The sequence below is a fragment of the Ictalurus punctatus genome, chromosome 2 (assembly GCF_001660625.3).
Source record: "Ictalurus punctatus breed USDA103 chromosome 2, Coco_2.0, whole genome shotgun sequence".
Lineage (NCBI taxonomy): Eukaryota > Metazoa > Chordata > Actinopteri > Siluriformes > Ictaluridae > Ictalurus > Ictalurus punctatus.
The window spans coordinates 27,508,742-27,525,919 of record NC_030417.2 but is presented as its reverse complement, the minus strand read 5'-3'; the positions used below and the strand labels follow the sequence as shown (position 1 = coordinate 27,525,919).

At 38.9% G+C, this 17,178-nt stretch overlaps 2 protein-coding genes across 2 annotated transcripts; both read left to right on the top strand.

Moving 5' to 3' along the window:
- The first annotated feature begins 243 nt into the window (after positions 1-243).
- On the top strand, positions 244-9,077 carry gcat (glycine C-acetyltransferase). The gene is made up of 9 exons (XM_017460441.3): positions 244-544; positions 2,655-2,785; positions 3,179-3,280; positions 4,244-4,390; positions 5,646-5,800; positions 6,022-6,104; positions 7,882-8,053; positions 8,325-8,446; positions 8,664-9,077. The coding sequence occupies exons 1-9, from the start codon at positions 325-327 to the stop codon at positions 8,813-8,815; spliced, it is 1,284 nt and encodes a 427-aa protein (XP_017315930.1). The 5' UTR covers positions 244-324; the 3' UTR covers positions 8,816-9,077.
- Positions 9,078-9,931: 854 nt separating this feature from the next.
- mcm5 (minichromosome maintenance complex component 5) lies at positions 9,932-17,166 on the top strand. Its single transcript, XM_053674822.1, has 16 exons — positions 9,932-10,217; positions 10,507-10,633; positions 10,852-10,980; positions 12,056-12,228; positions 12,362-12,517; positions 12,644-12,813; positions 12,971-13,142; positions 13,240-13,351; positions 13,481-13,624; positions 13,745-13,810; positions 13,918-14,094; positions 14,218-14,330; positions 14,572-14,700; positions 14,883-15,025; positions 15,246-15,373; positions 16,632-17,166. Exons 1-16 carry the CDS (start codon positions 10,048-10,050, stop codon positions 16,731-16,733), a joined length of 2,211 nt encoding a protein of 736 aa, XP_053530797.1. The 5' UTR covers positions 9,932-10,047; the 3' UTR covers positions 16,734-17,166.
- Positions 17,167-17,178: the final 12 nt, after the last annotated feature.

Here is a 17,178-nt window from a genome sequence, read left to right as displayed (position 1 = left end):
GTAGTATGGAAAGAAAACGGATTTTAAATGTAGAATAGGAATATTTGAAAACACGAGAATTAAAGAAGCGCTTGAAGGAAGCACAGGAGACCACGCCCACGCGTCGTTTGATTGGTGCGTTTTGTTACACCCACAAAGGAAGCAAAAGGCCGCACACTAGCGTACTAATCTAATGTTAATACAGTACAGTGGTGTGTTAAACAGGGTGCCAGGCTTCATGTGTACTATTTAGTAGGTTAGTGCGCTGTTGCGTCATCCAGCCCCCCTGTCTCCGGTCGTTGATTTGTGCAACGCGTTCCTTTCGGCTTTGACAACAGAAACGACATGTCACTTCGCGCTGTTGTTGGTCAACTTAAAACTCCTCTAAGAGAAATACTGAAGAGACAGAATGTCATTTCGGGTCGACATTATGCCGCTATCGCGCACGCGAGGTCGGTGCTGGAGGGCGAGCTGGAGACGATCCGAGCTGCTGGGACCTGGAAGGGGGAAAGAGTCATTACATCCAGCCAGGGACCGCGTATCAACGTGGAGGGCAGTCGTGGCGGTGAGCGATTAACATTTTCCTGGAAAGCAACGACTTTATTCATGTTTTTACATGACACGAGATATCGCACTGGCCTAAAGTTGTGCAACCAAAACTGCTTTAAGTTGGAAGTTAAACTCTTTTCACAAGCGCAAAGTCTATGTGTGTGTTGAAAGTCAGCAAAAGTATGTCATATAAAGGCACTCACTCATTTCAAATCTATATAACGTACATATACAGCTCATGTTTTCTCTTTTTTATGATAAGACTTAACTACCTTTAAAAACAGAGCGAATCAAGCACGAAAAGTCTGGACATTAAAAAAAATGGACTAAGTCAAAGTAAAAAGGTTTCTTTATTGGCATGACGAATATTAACCTGTGTATTATAATAATAAGTCTTGACATGGTGTATAATTATTTCACTATCACAGTGCAAAAAACTTTGACCACTCTAAATAAAGACTTTAACATCACAAAGAAAGTAAAGACAAAAAGTTGAGACGTAACTTAAACGTAAAATGACAGTTTTAAATAGTTTTCCCCCCCAGATGTGTAGTAAATACACATAGAAATTGCACTTGCAGTTCCTCAGGTTTGGCTTTGTTACATAAACATTCATTTTGTGTGAATAACTTAAACAGCCTATACAAATGTCAGTGTAGAATTACGGTTATGGTAACAAAAGTAATGACAACACGCCAAGACTGTATGTCACATGTTTAATATTATATTTCCAGACATCTCTACTCTCCCGCATTTTAATAGCGGCTTCCTGACACCCGTAAATTATGTACAATATCCCGGAAGTGTTGTTTTTTTTTTTTTTTTTTTTTTAAATTTATTTTTTTTTTAATTTCATTTTAGAGCACGCGAGAAAGAATGTAATGGTCTTTTCTAATGGTAGACTGCTCTGGAGAAACCGAGAGACCGAGTGACAGACCTGGTGAGAGAGCGTGACACAGCGCGCGTCCTGATTGGTCTTTCTTTGTTCTAACTAACCTGTCAGATTTCTCAGTAGGCGGGCTTTACAGTCGACCTCTCTCTCTCTCTCGCTCGTATATCCATCAGTTCAGTTTAGTGATGGGAAGTTCGGATCATTTTACTGACTCGGATCTTTGAATCTCGTTCAGCAAAATGAAGTAATGTTTTTTCCGAGTCATTTCGTTCATTTCAGCAGAATATAATTGAAATGTTACATGTTAACTTATCTAGCATGTCTAGTACTTACGCAAATGTTGATCACATTTGGAATAAAAAACAAACTGTAGGGTAATGCAACCAAGGCCAAATTATGAGAAACAGAAATGATTTAATTAATTGCTTAGCTGGGTCTTCAGGCTATGCAGTCTGTTAGTTCACCTCACCTCCCGATCTGAGTCGTTCTTTCTTTTGTCACGTCTGTTCCCCGTAAACTAAAATGATTATTCCACATCTCGAGTATTCAGGTTCGAGTATACAGTGGAGCTGTGACGTGATGAACGAACGACTCGAACTTGAAGACTAGAGAGAACCTATTGGGATGTTGCAGCGCATGCGCGGTCAACACAAAATGAAAAAATCACTCTCTAACTCAACCCGCTTTTCCTGAGTCATATTAATGATTTGTTCAAAATGAATGAATCATTCATGAAAGATACATCACTACAGTTCGGTTCAGTTTAGTGTCTGCAGTACCATGGTGTCCAAATAAAATAATTTTAAAAAAAAGAAGTACAGAACGCACATTGGGGAAGCAGTAGCCAGTGAAGCCACCTCACAGAAATTAGTTTTTGCTGGTTGGGATGTCTGCATTTTCATGAATCTCTCATTGTATAAGCCAACGTATCTGTATGCCACTTTGCCTGTTAGCTACACTCACTTTGTTAGCAGCTCTGTTGTTTTCTTTTCTCGTGTCCAAAGAGCCACAATGACGCTAATAAAAACATCAACAGTGGCAGAAGTGCTTAGCTTTCTCATGTGCTCTTCTATAGACACAAACTCATTGACCCTTTTTATCCCAGACCTGACTCCAGTATAGCCAGTGAGTAAGTTTTTCATTTAGTGGACCTGAACAGTCTTCAGTTGAGCCATCATGGTTTAATGTGATTGTTTGTTTTGTTTTTTTTGCTCATTATCTATGCACATTTCAGATATATTGAACTTCTGTGCCAATAACTACCTGGGCCTGTCCAGTCATCCAGAGGTCATTCAGGCTGGAATTGAGGCACTGCAAAAATATGGAGCTGGGCTGAGTTCAGTCAGGTTCATTTGTGGGACACAGGTGAAGAAAGATATCATTACCCTGCTGATCTAAACAATAGAAACCCTCACAGAATTTGTAATGATTTTAATGGTTATAATGGGAACTGTATTGGTTTTAATGGAAACTGCAATGGTCCCTGTGGTTCTCTAGTGGTAATTTCATGCCTTCTGTTGGTGCCATGTTATGTCTAGTGGATACCATTAAGGACCAATAATGATAACAGTAATGGTTTTAATGGTTAGCTGATGGTTTGTAATGGTATTTGTATTGGAAACCATTAGAATTTCTGTGATGGTTTCTATTGGCGTTTTTTTCAGCAGGGTAGAAATAATAAATGAAATGTGACTAAAGAAACTGTGACTTCTGTGACCAAACAAATAATTTTTCTTTTCTTTTCTTTTTTTTAACCAGGATCTTCATAAGCACTTGGAGCGAAAGTTAGCTCAGTTCCATGAAAGAGAAGACTGCATCTTGTATGCAAGCTGTTTTGATGCCAATGCTGGTCTCTTTGAGGTATTTCAACCATCAGATGCATTTTGTTACTATAAGAATATTTGTGCTCTGTCCCATTCTGTTGTTTATATAATCATCTTAAGCGCCCAGCGGGAGTGCCTGGGTCCAACAGATTTTGAGTCTGGGATATTAGATTTTTTTTTAAATTAATGGTTGCTCAGTGGGCAAATAGGTTCAACAACCAAAAAAAAGAAAAACTCTACTCCTTATTGACTTTTTTAAAACTGGTAAAATTTTTATTTAGTATGTATGTTTAAAATTTTTGTTTCGTATGAATGTTTAAATCTTATGCACTTTATGGTGACTCGGTGCACTCCATCGCTTGTTCTGTTCATCCGAATCTGCCGCCTACTGCCCTACACACTGACAGAGGCAAGATCTTGCTGACGGTAGAACAATATTTATTAGGTGGTCTTTTCTGAATCAGGAACATTCAGGTATGTGAAAAACACTGATGAAACTGAAAATACAGTATAGCACAAAGTTATATATTGTAACCCCTCCTAGCACAACATGCATGTTATGCAGCCTTGCAAATCAAGTGTATCCAAAGAAAATAAAGATGTGAGTCAGACCCATATCTTTCATATTCATGCAAATATAGCATATCACATCTCAATACCAAAATGCTGGTCAGTGGTTTGTGGATGATTACTGAAGGTGAAAAATCCATAGGCGCTATATGATATGCATTTGTTTCCCTTAGTCTGTATTAATGCACTTAACTAGCTAACTAGATCATCATAAGTTATTATATTATGTTAGTTACCACTTTTAAACCGAGTCATATATGAAACTGGGCAACACATTAGAGCTTTTACTTTACCTGTGGACTAGCTAATGCATTTATCATTTATCCACCCTTGAGCTCATATTGTATAATCTTATATTTATCCCTGTTAATGTTAAATAAGCCACATGATATCTTCTTGAATGTAATATGAAAATCTTTCTTGGTCCTAGGTTTTGCTGGGCCCAGATGATGCTGTGTTATCTGATGAACTGAACCATGCCTCAATCATCGACGGAATTAGACTGTGTCGGGCGCAAAGGTTCCGCTATAAGCATATGAACCTGGATGATTTAGAGCAGAAGCTGAAAGAGTCCCAGGTAGACACATGCGGTTGTATCCATACTCCGTAGCAAAGTCACTAGCTAAGTTAGGCTAATATCCTGATGACTAGCTTAAGATAAGAGACTATCCTTCCTGCCAGTTTAGCGTAGCTACCATGTTGGAACTGGCTGAATGCACCCAGAATAAGCATGATCCTCTGAAAAACAACAGGGATCACTTACTGAAGGTTTTAGTTGTGTGTTGCTGAGTCAGGCATGGCTCTGAATAGTGTCCAAAAAAGGTTGCTAAAGCCTTTAATTAAGCAGAAAATTGTCAGTCATGACTAAAAACGCAACTGTATTTCTATTTATTAAGGAAGCAGCTGAACTAGAACCAATTTGACATTTTTTTCCTCTACTGTCTTCAGGCATGAATAAACTGCTAATGCGTAGCAATACATCTTCAGAAACACAAGTATCTATAGGTTGTACAAGTATGTAATTTTATTTCTGAAAACAAATTCTGCGAAACCAAGGTGGCCACCAGTTTCATCAGTCCTCTCTGCTTTGTCTCTGATCACTTTTGCTCATTCTGTTGTTCAGAAACTTTCAACGTACAACAGCCAAGTGCAGAACAAGAGCAAAGGCATTAATGTGGAATTGCTCTGCATTAATACTCAGTAAATCAGAAGCATTTTTAACAGATTGCTGTGTGTTAGAATCCAATAGATTAGAACAAAATTATAAAATATTTTCATTTTTCAACGTTCTACCATGAATTCTGTCAGCTTGCATATTTGTATACGGATAATCTTAAGAAAATCAGCAGTAGAATACAAATAGCATATTGTATAATGCTCTTCTATGACATATAAACTAATTCAATATAATTACAGAGTTTGAGAATGATACCTAATGGTTTTTTGTTTTTATTTCAAATTATACAACCTCATTACAAATTCATCGCCTTGCCTAAATCATTAACAAAATGTTCAGTTAAACACATTTCAACTTTACTGCTCAGAAATTGCTTTCAGTACATGCTAAACCATATCGTTCATAAGTTGACGAGCAAGATTTTTCTTTTTATTGTCTTGGATCGTTGTTCAAGGGAAAACTTGTTTGGGTTGCACCTGGCATTAAGACCATTACTGTGCCATTAAAGCCGAGTTGCAGACCGCAATTGTTTCATAAAAGGGGTAAAAATTCAATGATACAAATGTTTGTACCTTTTTTCAAATAATTGTAATTATTGAATATTCAGAATATTGTTGCATTCCTAATAATATATGCCCTATTTTTCCACATGTAGTCCTGCCGCCTGAGGCTGGTTGTAACTGATGGAGTGTTCTCTATGGATGGTGACGTGGCTCCTCTGGTGGGTATCTGCGATCTTGCTGAGCAGTATGGAGCGTTGGTATTTATTGATGAATGCCACGCAACTGGATTCTTGGGTCCTCGTGGCCGGTGAGTAGATGACAGTGACGTGGAAACACCAGATACACGTGTAATAAACATCATAGAAAAACAGTGCATACCGCACAGCTAAATCCTAGTCTAGCAATTCATCAATGTCTTAAGTAATGACATTGATATTTAAAAAAATGTCCCTCAGTGCAGGTTAGCCAATTACTCTGCATGTTGTCTAGTGTAATGATTCTGAGAAGGGTGTCTGTATTTTCACCCAGAGGTACTGATGAGCTGCTGGGGGTGATGGACAGAGTGCACATAGTGAACTCCACTCTGGGGAAAGCTCTTGGAGGGGCAGCAGGTAAGTGTCGCTACACCTTTTGAGTTCTTGGTGCATTTCCACATAAAGTGGGTCTGGTGAGGCTGTTTTGATATTGGTTGACATTCACCACCAGGGTTATTATAGTTTTAAAAATATTGGGGTTTTTTTGTATTTTGATTTTCAATTTCAGTTTTGTTACAGTTAGTTTTAATGGTGGATAAATAGGTTTGATTTCATTTTTATCTTTTGAAAACTTTTGAGGGTATTTACTTTTAGTACCATTTTAGTTTTTAATATCATGGTAAGACCGTACTAAAAAAATACCAAAATTGGGCTCCCTCTTGCCTACCAATTAATTTCACCATTAGCGCCCCACTCTACTAAATCTCTGCTGTGCCAACGAGTTCTAATACACGTTACTCTGCCATCTAGTGGTCTTGTATGATTCGGCAACATTCAGATTGTTTATATGGACAACAATATTCAGATATTAATTCGATGAAGACAATACTCTGAGTAAGAAATTACCATGTAAACAGCGATTATTGATTATCTTAATTCCGACTAAAGTCATACTTGAAGTAAACACAAATCGAATTAAGACATGGACTATTCCTATTTTAGTCACATTATGGACGTGCATTACAGACATGTAAACACCTTAATCACACTATTAACTTTGTGTGGGAGTTTTCACCGCATTTTGCAACAAGACACATACATACATGTCAGTGCTCAAACGTTTGACGGCAAACAAGAGAGTATGGCTGTGTCTGAAACCACATACTTACCTGCTATATAGTAGGCGAGATTCATGTATTTCAGCTACTATATAGTAGGTAAGTATGCGGTTTCGGACGCAGCCCATGGCTTCAAGCAGTCATCTATGTGCACGTATAACATGACAAATAATTAACTGCACTTGAAGCGTTCGTAAAAATTTTAAATTAAACACCCAGAACTGTATACAGTACCATAGAGAATACGAACTGTATGTCGATACGTGAAATTCTGGAGGGAACGTGAGACGGTGTGCCGTTAATCAAACTATGTTTTATAACATACATAAAACGGGTACATGAAAGGAATATTCTAAAAGTGACTTATGTAAGCAGCTTAATCACAATATTGTCTGATTCAGAATAAGGTCAGTATTTAGATTATTGCTGTCCATGTAAACATAATCAATGATGGATCCACTATGTTCAACCTCCGTTCTTATGTCAGACCACACAAGTTTTTTTCTCTGATATTCTGTGTAGTTTTCGTTCATATTGCAGGTGGATGTTATAGTTGCGGTTTAGTTTTCATTTATTTGGAAATTCACATTTTTATTTTATTTCAGCTAACGAAAATGCTTTTTCACTGATAGATTTAGATTTCCTGATCGTTTTCGTTAACAATCATTACCTTGTTCACCAATGACATGACATACTATTCACATGAAATATGAATGGTTAATGTAAATTATGTTTCTATATTTCTATAGATAATTTGGATGTAAATAAACCAGTCATTATAGATACATTAAGAAAATCTGCTTTTTAATTCAGACTGCTTCACTCTGGCAATGTAATTGCAGTTTTGACTTTAGTTGCAGTTTAATTGGGAGAAATTCAGATAAACAAATCCACTGGAAGGAACTATTACATTCTTATTGTTAGTACTATGGAGGGGTCTATGAAAGTTTGCTTATGGAAATCTACCATGGTTGTATGAGGACCAGTATTGACTCTGCAGTCTGTTCAATGTTTGTTTTTTGATATGCCATATAAATATATAAACCATACACTAAAGATGCCCTTCATTCTTTCAGGTGGTTACACAGTCGGACCAAAACCTTTAATTGACCTACTGAGGCAGCGCTCTCGTCCTTATCTCTTTTCCAACTCTCTCCCCCCTCCGGTGGTGGGTTCTGCCACTCGTGCAGTGGAACTACTGCTGGCATCTAATGAAATTGCACAGAGCATGGCTGACAAAACCATGAGGTAGGAATAGATGATAGGGCAGGAATTCTGCAGGGAGAGTTGCATAGGTTAGGGTTTAACTTATAGTGGCAAATAGATAAGCATTCTGAGTTTGGGCAAGTTAAAATCAGCCAAGTTTGTTACTTAACAATCTCTTTGCTGACTAAACAAAGAAACAGTTTTCTTAAAATGCCCTTGTGTCAATGGACTTAATCCAGAGATCTGAGTTGTATAACACCTTGACCAAACTAAACACTGTGAATGAAAACATGTCTCTGATTACATCCACCAGGTTTAGAAACAGCATGACACAGGCAGGGTACACCATTGCAGGCACAGCTCATCCCATCTGCCCTGTAATGCTGGGTGACGCTCGCCTGGCTTCCATCATGGCTGATGACATGCTTAAACTGGGTAAGACCTCAGATTTAACAGCTTTATGTAATTTTATAGTCATGTTTTATCTTGAAATTATCATATAGAAGGTTATCATCTTCACTGAATTATAGATGATTTAACAAAAACCTCTAAAGGTAAGTGAAAATATGAAAAAGTATTATGGGAGTGGAGAAAATTAATCTACATTTCTCATTTAAGCCATTATTTTCTCTTGCTCTTCTTTTTTCCTCAGGAGTATATGTGATTGGATTCTCCTATCCCGTGGTTCCCAAAGGAAAAGCTCGTATCCGGGTCCAGATCTCGGCCGCACACACTGAGTCAGACATCGATCGTGCTGTAGATGCCTTCATAAAGACTGGCCGAAAGCATGGAGTCATATCATAGTTATACTCAGCTATTAGCAGAACTTGATGCCTTTAACAGAATCACTCTGTGAAAGAGCAGCTTTAAGGAACTGGACTGTTACAGTGAGACTTAACAATAGCTTGGCAATTTTGCCGAGATGCATAGGGTGAAAATGAATGAGTTTGCCGTAATAAATGGTTTTCTCAATTTTTCATCTACACTTCTTGTCCTTTTCTTTATATGGTGTATACAATAAACAAAAACTGAATAAACCAATTATTTCATGACTGCTGGAATTAGACACATTTGTAATTTGTCTATTGTATTTACTAAAGTATATGAGTTGCATTTACTCAAAGTGTGTATTTATTCAAAAAATTGTCATTTAAATGCATTTTGTTAACTTTTCCATATATAAACCTAAGAAACAAAACTGATCTTTTTAAGAAGTGCATTAGGGAAAGATATGCAGCCAGATGGTTACAGGGGGCTAATTGATAATGCAGGATTTCTCAAACTCCTGTGAAACTTGAGGCAGAAGAGGTAAATCTTTGATTTTTTACAAAAAAACAAAAAAAACAGGTTATATGGTTAATACTGTATTTTTTTAAACATTTTTTAGAACAATTCCTTATTACTTGAATAACAAGCAGACAATAAAAGTATTGCATATGGGAACGTTTGGCCTTTGATTTAAATAGTTTGACTAAGAAATCCAGATTTAGCATAAATTAAATAACTCTATAGCCTGCATTGCAAACATGAAAAGAGTCTGTGGGTGACCCTGGCACAAAATGACGGCACATCACTGAACTAAGTTTGCTATAGGTCAAAATTAAAATGAAATCATTAAAATGTCCAACAAAAAAATCTGACATATGCTTAGATCATAAACGTCAACGTGCTGTCAAACGCAACAATTCTGGGATAAAAATGCATGGTCACATAAAGCTTCCTTATTACCCCAGAATGCGCCATTTTACGCCACAAATCCTTTGGCAAACGCCATTATCGTTCACAGCTCAGAACTTTTCGCGCCACAAGAGCTGTATATCCCCGCCCACTTTGACGCACACGAAACGTTGAACCAATGAGTCAATTAGGTTGTCTGCAGTGGGTGGAGTCTGACTGCAAACAGAGGCGGTCGCAAAAGTTTTGCCGCGAAAATAGTAGCGTGGCAGGCATTTTGTGAGTGTGCCAGTGTTGTGTAAAGTCTTTCGGAAGTTATAGCGTGCATTTTTGTTTAAATAAGTGACTTAAAGTAAAGGGAAATGTCTGGATTTGACGATCCCGGAGTTTATTACAGCGAGAGCTTCGGCGGAGTAGAAGGCATCGGGGATGAAGGGACCGTGAAACGCAGTCAAATAAAAAAGCGCTTTCGGGAGTTCCTGAGACAGTTCAGGGTCGGCACTGATCGCACCGGCTTTACCTACAAATACAGGTACAGGAAAGAAAATCAGAAAAAAAATGTAACGGTGTTCCTTCAAAAGTAGTTTAAAACATGAGATCTATCTTTTCTCCATTGTTCTGTGAAGTCCTCATACTCTGGTTCGACCACTTATTTTATTTCTCACTACCAGAACAGTGAAAGAGTTTAGTTTTATTAACCTCGGTGATGTTTTAAATTCAGATATATAGTGTGTGTATGTATATGTGTGTGTGTGTTGATTGGTCTCAGTAGTTTGCTGTATGTAATCTGCTTTTGTTTACTGTGTGGCCATTTTCTGCAGAGATGAGCTCAAGAGGCACTACACTCTTGGAGAGTACTGGATCGAGGTGGAAATGGAGGATTTGGCCAGTTTTGATGAGGATCTCTCAGATTGCCTGTACAAGCTACCCACAGAGAACCTGCCTCTGGTGAGCACAGCCTGAATACACACACTTCTACAGCAGTCAGCAATAGAGTCCCAGAATGCAACAGCAACCTGCTAATGAAATGTTGCTTGTTTGTTTTTGTTTTTTTTTTAACTAGGGGGAGGGGCAGCAATATAGTTGGTTAAACTTTCTTACAATTTGAGTGGCCTTTTGCGTTTGCCCAAGATAATGTGCATTAAAACAATGTGGCATTTTGGCAGCTAGAAGAGGCAGCACAGGAAGTTGCTGATGAGGTCACACGTCCGAGGCCTGTAGGGGAAGAGACGGTGCAGGACATCCAGGTGATGCTGAAAAGTGATGCCCATCCTGCATCTATTCGCAACCTGAAGGTGAGATGCAGAAATGTGTTTAACCCCACTCTGCAAATTAACAAAACAAAGACTCTATATGAACTATGTGAGGAGTAATGTATAACAGGGCATGATCAATGACAGGGTGATATGATAACAGTAATGACATGTTCCAATGTGTTTTATTCTTCTTATACCACTGCAATTTGTCAAAGAAAGTTGTCATACATTTTGTCCGTTTATAGTTGTGGAACGTCTATGAAACTATTTAATTCCTCTCATCACTTATTCAGTTTGCTATTCTGTCACCAACCTCTTTTTTTTCCCCTCTTGAAGTTAATAAGAAAGAATAACTTGTGTTCCTGACTGTAGAAACCACAAAGCTCCAGTTCTGTCCTGAAGATGTTCCTGTAATGGAAATATGACAGCTTCATTTCTGACCGTTACAAGCGTTGACAGTGGAAACTTTTTCAATAAATGCTTTATAAACACCGAATTTTTCTCAAAAGAAAAACCTCAAAGATTACACACACTTTCTTTATCTGACGGAGTGTCCAACCATACACACCAAATTCCTGTGACTTGGTTGCTACCATAGAGAATAATATATTAGAACAAGTATGTTAATATAAACTTTATAGAGCTACTGTTATAGAAAATGCTTAACACACTGCATATTTTATACATCCATTTTTTTGCACATTCCGAGCTTATTTTATTAATTTTTTTTTGTTTTGTTATTTTTTACACTTTTTTGCACATTCCTGTACATATATTTGATATTTCTTAGCTTATTTTTTCGTTTATTTCTATTCATTCTGATCTTTTGCATTTGAATTTGGTATTTAATTCACAATCTAAAGATGAGTAGGCCAGGTTTTCATTTCACTGCAAGTTATATACTGTATATAACTGTGTATGTGACAAAAAAAAATCTTTGAATGAATCAACACCTTCTGTCCAATCAGATTTGAGCATGGTTATATGTGTATATAAAAGTATGTAATATGTGTATACTTATGTATATAAGTATGTGTATATATCTATGTAGCAATATTGCAGTTACTTTTCATTTATTATTAACTGTGATTTCTGTGGTTCTTGTCTACCACAGTCTGAGCAGGTGTCCCGCCTGGTAAAGATCCCTGGTATCATCATCTCCTCCTCAGCAGTGAGGGCGAAAGCCACACGAGTATGCCTGCAGTGCAGAGGGTGTCGTGCTGTCATCAGTAGCATTCCTCTGCCACCCGGCCTCCAGGGCTACGCTTTGCCCCGGAAGTGCAACACGTGAGCCTCTGCACATCTCTTTAGGATCTTTTTGGATCTGTCGCATTTCTGTGCGAATAGGGGCGATTAATACATGTTTTATTATTTTGTCATTAGTAAATACCACATGTAAGGTTTGTGTTCTCTTATTTAGTGAGCAAGCAGGACGTGTGAAGTGTCCTGTGGATCCCTACTTTATCATCCCAGACCGGTGCGTGTGTGTGGACTTTCAGACCCTGCGGCTGCAGGAGTCACCTGATGCTGTGCCTCATGGAGAGATGCCGCGACATATGCAGCTCTACTGTGACCGGTACGCATGTGCAGTTTCACTTAGTGTGCTATACTTTATACTTTCTCCAAATTATCATCTGTGGATGTTTCTGCAAATCTAGCTTTTCCACTCGTAGATGTTCAAGGCTGACATTTTGTTTTTTAGGTATCTGTGTGACCGTGTCGTGCCTGGGAACCGAGTGACCATCATGGGCATCTACTCCATTAAGAAAGTGGCTCAGCCTAAGGGCAAAGGTCGGGATAAAGGAGCTGGAGTGGGTATCCGCTCTGCCTACCTGCGTGTAGTGGGTATTCAAGTGGACACCGAGGGAGCTGGTGAGTACGAGTAGTGGCTTATGATTAATCCAGTCCAAATTGTGTGCCTTTTCAGAATATAATAACATTCAATTAAGAATATGTTGTTGTTTTTTTAAACACGTCTTGTCGTTTATGCCCCTCTTTTTTTATTGTTTACTTTTCCACCATTCCCTAGGTCGAGGAGCCACTGGATCAGTGACCCCTCAAGAAGAGGAGGAGTTGCGGGCACTGGCTGCTTCCCCCTCGGTCTACGAATCCATCGCTCGCTCTCTTGCTCCCTCGATTTATGGCAGTGACGATCTTAAGAAGGCCATTGCTTGCCTCCTGTTTGGGGGCTCCAGAAAGAGGTGAGCATGCATTCTTTGTTTTATAGTTATTTATTTAACTAGAACAAATAAAGACAAGCGAACATACATTAATGTTTTTTGGGGTTTTTTTTGTCAGGTTGCCAGATGGTCTTACCCGCAGAGGTGATATTAATCTGCTGATGCTTGGAGACCCTGGCACAGCCAAGTCTCAGCTGCTAAAGTTTGTGGAGAGATGTTCTCCTATTGGGGTAAGATGAAAGTCAGTTTGTTTGTGCTTCCAGAAAAACACCTATTGTATATTCGTCCATGTTAGTCCTTTGTAGTACTGTGTTGAAGGTTGTGCTTCAGTTACTAAAATGGATGCTTTTGTGTCTCAGGTTTATACCTCGGGAAAGGGCAGCAGTGCAGCTGGTCTAACGGCGTCTGTGCTCCGAGACCCGAACACACGTGGCTTCATCATGGAGGGTGGAGCTATGGTGCTGGCTGATGGGGGTGTGGTGTGTATTGATGAGTTTGACAAGGTAAAGCTCAAGAGGTGCATGCTTCTTGAACCAATATACACAGTTTAAATTAGTTAACATTTTCCTGTGTAATGTAGTTGGTTGGCTTGTTACAGTTTTAATTGTTTTGGGATTTTTTAGATGAGAGAAGATGACAGAGTAGCTATCCATGAAGCGATGGAGCAGCAGACTATTTCAATTGCCAAGGTACAGAGAGAGTCAGCCCTATTGTATTGTTCATCATTTTATTGTTCTTTAGCTGGCTGACGTCATGTAAAATCATTTGATGTGTGTTGCTGTCTTGCTGTGTATAGGCTGGCATCACCACCACTCTGAACTCTCGATGTTCTGTGCTGGCAGCTGCCAACTCAGTGTTCGGCAGATGGGACGACACCAAGGGCGAGGACAACATCGATTTCATGCCCACCATATTGTCCCGTTTTGACATGATCTTCATCATCAAGGATCAACACGACCACCAGAGAGACATGGTGGGTGGAAATAATGGCACCATTGGGTGATCGTTAACTAATCACTCAGAATGTGAACTTTTAATTTATTTGGTTAATGAGCCTGACTTTCTTAAATGATAGTTGTGGTGTGTATGTTCTTAGACGCTGGCTCGTCACGTGATGAACGTTCACCTCAGTGCTCAGATGCAGACGGAGGGGGTGGAGGGAGAGATAACTTTGGCCACGTTGAAGAAATACATTGCTTATGCCAGAACGTAAGTGTACTTCCCTACTTACTATGCAAACTTAAAAAAAAAAAAAACAGATGTGTTTAGACGTGATCTATGACCTATAGACCTATGATCTGTAAACTATTGTATTAACACCTTATATCTTGGGTAAATTATACCTCATTAAGAGCCTGAGGTAGACATGTTTCTTAAATTGTCACAGCATTATGTGACACTTCACCATGCTGGAGAAAGTAGTGTTAAATGGTTGTTTGTACCTTGACAGGAAATGTGGTCCTCGTCTGTCTGCGGCTGCAGCAGAGAAGCTGAAGAACCGCTATGTGGTGATGCGGACCGGTGCCAGGGATCATGAGAGAGAGAGCGATCGCAGAGCCTCTATCCCCATCACTGTCAGGTGACAGCATAACTCTTGAATTCATAGGCTTGCTATGGCTGTCTCTAACATTTGGCAGCACTAGTTGTCGTTCAGTAGATTTAATGGCATACCTAAGTATTAAAGTACTTCCTGAGACAACTCTTGTTAATCAGTGTTTTTTTTTTTTCTGTTCTTCTCTCTCTCTCTCTCTTTGCTTGCAGGCAGTTGGAGGCAGTTGTACGCATCGCCGAGTCCCTGGCAAAGATGAAGCTGCAAGCGATAGCTGGAGAAGAGGAGGTGGATGAGGCTCTTCGACTTTTCCAGGTGTCTACTCTGGATGCTGCGCTGTCTGGTAGCCTATCAGGTATGTCTATGTGACGTGGTGTGGTCTGTAGCGGTATTGAATAAATATCAACATAGTAAAATAGTGGAACACGTATCTAATCATCTCTAATAAGTATTGGTTTTAAGTACCTCTGGTGGTAGCTGAAGGTTATTGGTTCTGCTTGACTCTTCCAAGTTTGTATATTTCGAGTGTGCATGATATCATCAATAGCGTTATGCACTGTTGTGTCTGGTTTCAGGTGTGGAGGGTTTCACCACTCAAGAGGATCAGGAAATGATCTCCCGCATTGAGAAGCAGCTAAAGAGGCGTTTTGCCATTGGCTCTCAGGTGTCTGAGCACAGCATTGTACAGGACTTCACCAAACAGGTGAGTAACGCATACCACTCTGAGGTTTACAGATGCATGTTCTGCTCTGGGGTATTTTCTCTCTGATATTCTGTCAATTAATATTGAAGTGTATAGTGGGAGGCACGTTGCATTATTTAATGGTCATTCAGTCCCTCCAGGATTTCACGAGTTTGCAATCACAGAAATTAATCGATCAAACTCCGCAATATTGCAATGAGCGTGCAATTTTTCATAAATTTCCGCGAATTTGGGCCAAGATGTGTCATGTGATGTCATCACAACAGGCATTCAGTCAAAGCCCTCTTGGGTTCACATGTGTCGAACATGAGAACAGCTAAAAAGTCTCGTTTACCATCAAATATCAGTGCAAAAGGCCGTGCAAAACAATTTCGTGGAATTTCAGTTTTGCCAATTAAAAAAAAGTACAAAAAAACTCAGCAAATTGCAGCTCAAATTTTGAAAGAAAGAAAAACACTGCAGGAAGATCAAGCATTTTTAACCACAGCAATCACAAAAAAAACTCGTTTGACCGTCTGCTTTGTGATTAGTGCTACTGAGTAACATCACTTACTCCACCCTTAATCAATTAAATTACATTTCTCCAATACCCCTAAGGATTTCAATGGTATAGGTATCAGCAAAGTCATTTTAAACGTAAGCATATCTTTGTAGAAATTGACATTTCTGGACAGAAGTCCACATTTAGCTGTCAGGGGTGTGCGTGTGCGCGCACGCGTGTGCTGAGGCCCCCCCCCCAATATCTCAAAGGTGTTTTTGGTTAGTTAGTGGCTGCTTGTTGCACTGTTGGCCTCTTTAACCGCTCGGACTTTGTGCTGTATTCTGTTTGACCATGAATAAAAACTGTAGTAAATTGTTGGTGGACACCAGCATTTGTTTTTTGTTTAAAAAAAAAAGAAAAATGCTTGAATCTGGGTTCTTTGTTCCTCCTAGAGATTTTTACTGTGGTAAATACGTCTTATTTTCCCATTATAATTTGGAGGAATGCATTCATTTATTAATGTACAGTATGAATTCGACAATAGTAGCCTGGATGGATAGCATGGCTGCAGGTCTCGGTTCATGTTGGCTTTTCAGGCTTGTAATTAATACACAAAAATCCTATTCTGTTACATACTAGGGTTTATGTGGTAAATGTAAAAAAAAAAAAAAAAAAACATTGTCAGGATTTCCTTGTATGCAATGTTTGTACCTTCATCAGTATTATCACAGCTACAAATACGGCGTCAACTCTCTTCTCTTTCCTGTCTTTGAGCAGAAATATCCCGAGCACGCCATCTATAAGGTCCTTCATCTGATGCTGAGGAGAGGGGAACTGCAGCACCGCATGCAGAGGAAGGTGCTTTACAGGGTCAAGTAGATGAGGACTTTGTGTTTATCTTTGCTTCAAAAAAGTAATAAAAACAGAAATGTCAAATCAATTGAAGGCATGTTGAGCATCTTTCTGAGAATGCTTCCTCAGTTGAAAATGTCATCTTTTTGTAAATAGTTCAGACGGTGTCTTATGTGCACTTTTCTTTCTTCAATATCAGACTGATGGATATTTTTGTGCTGTAAACCATAATGATTAACACTGGTTAATCCTAGCTGTGGCACAAATACACTGTGGTTTAAAGGTTGTGTTTGTCATCAGACTCTTTGTGCAAAATAATGCTATTGAACTCCATGTTTGTGATGAGGTTTAAATCTGAGGGTGTCTTCAGTGATCTTGTCATGATGTGTTGTGGTTTTTTGTTTTTTTGTTTTTGTTTGTTTGTTTGTTTTTTGTGATAATAAAGCATTGTGAAATGGTATGTGACGTTTGT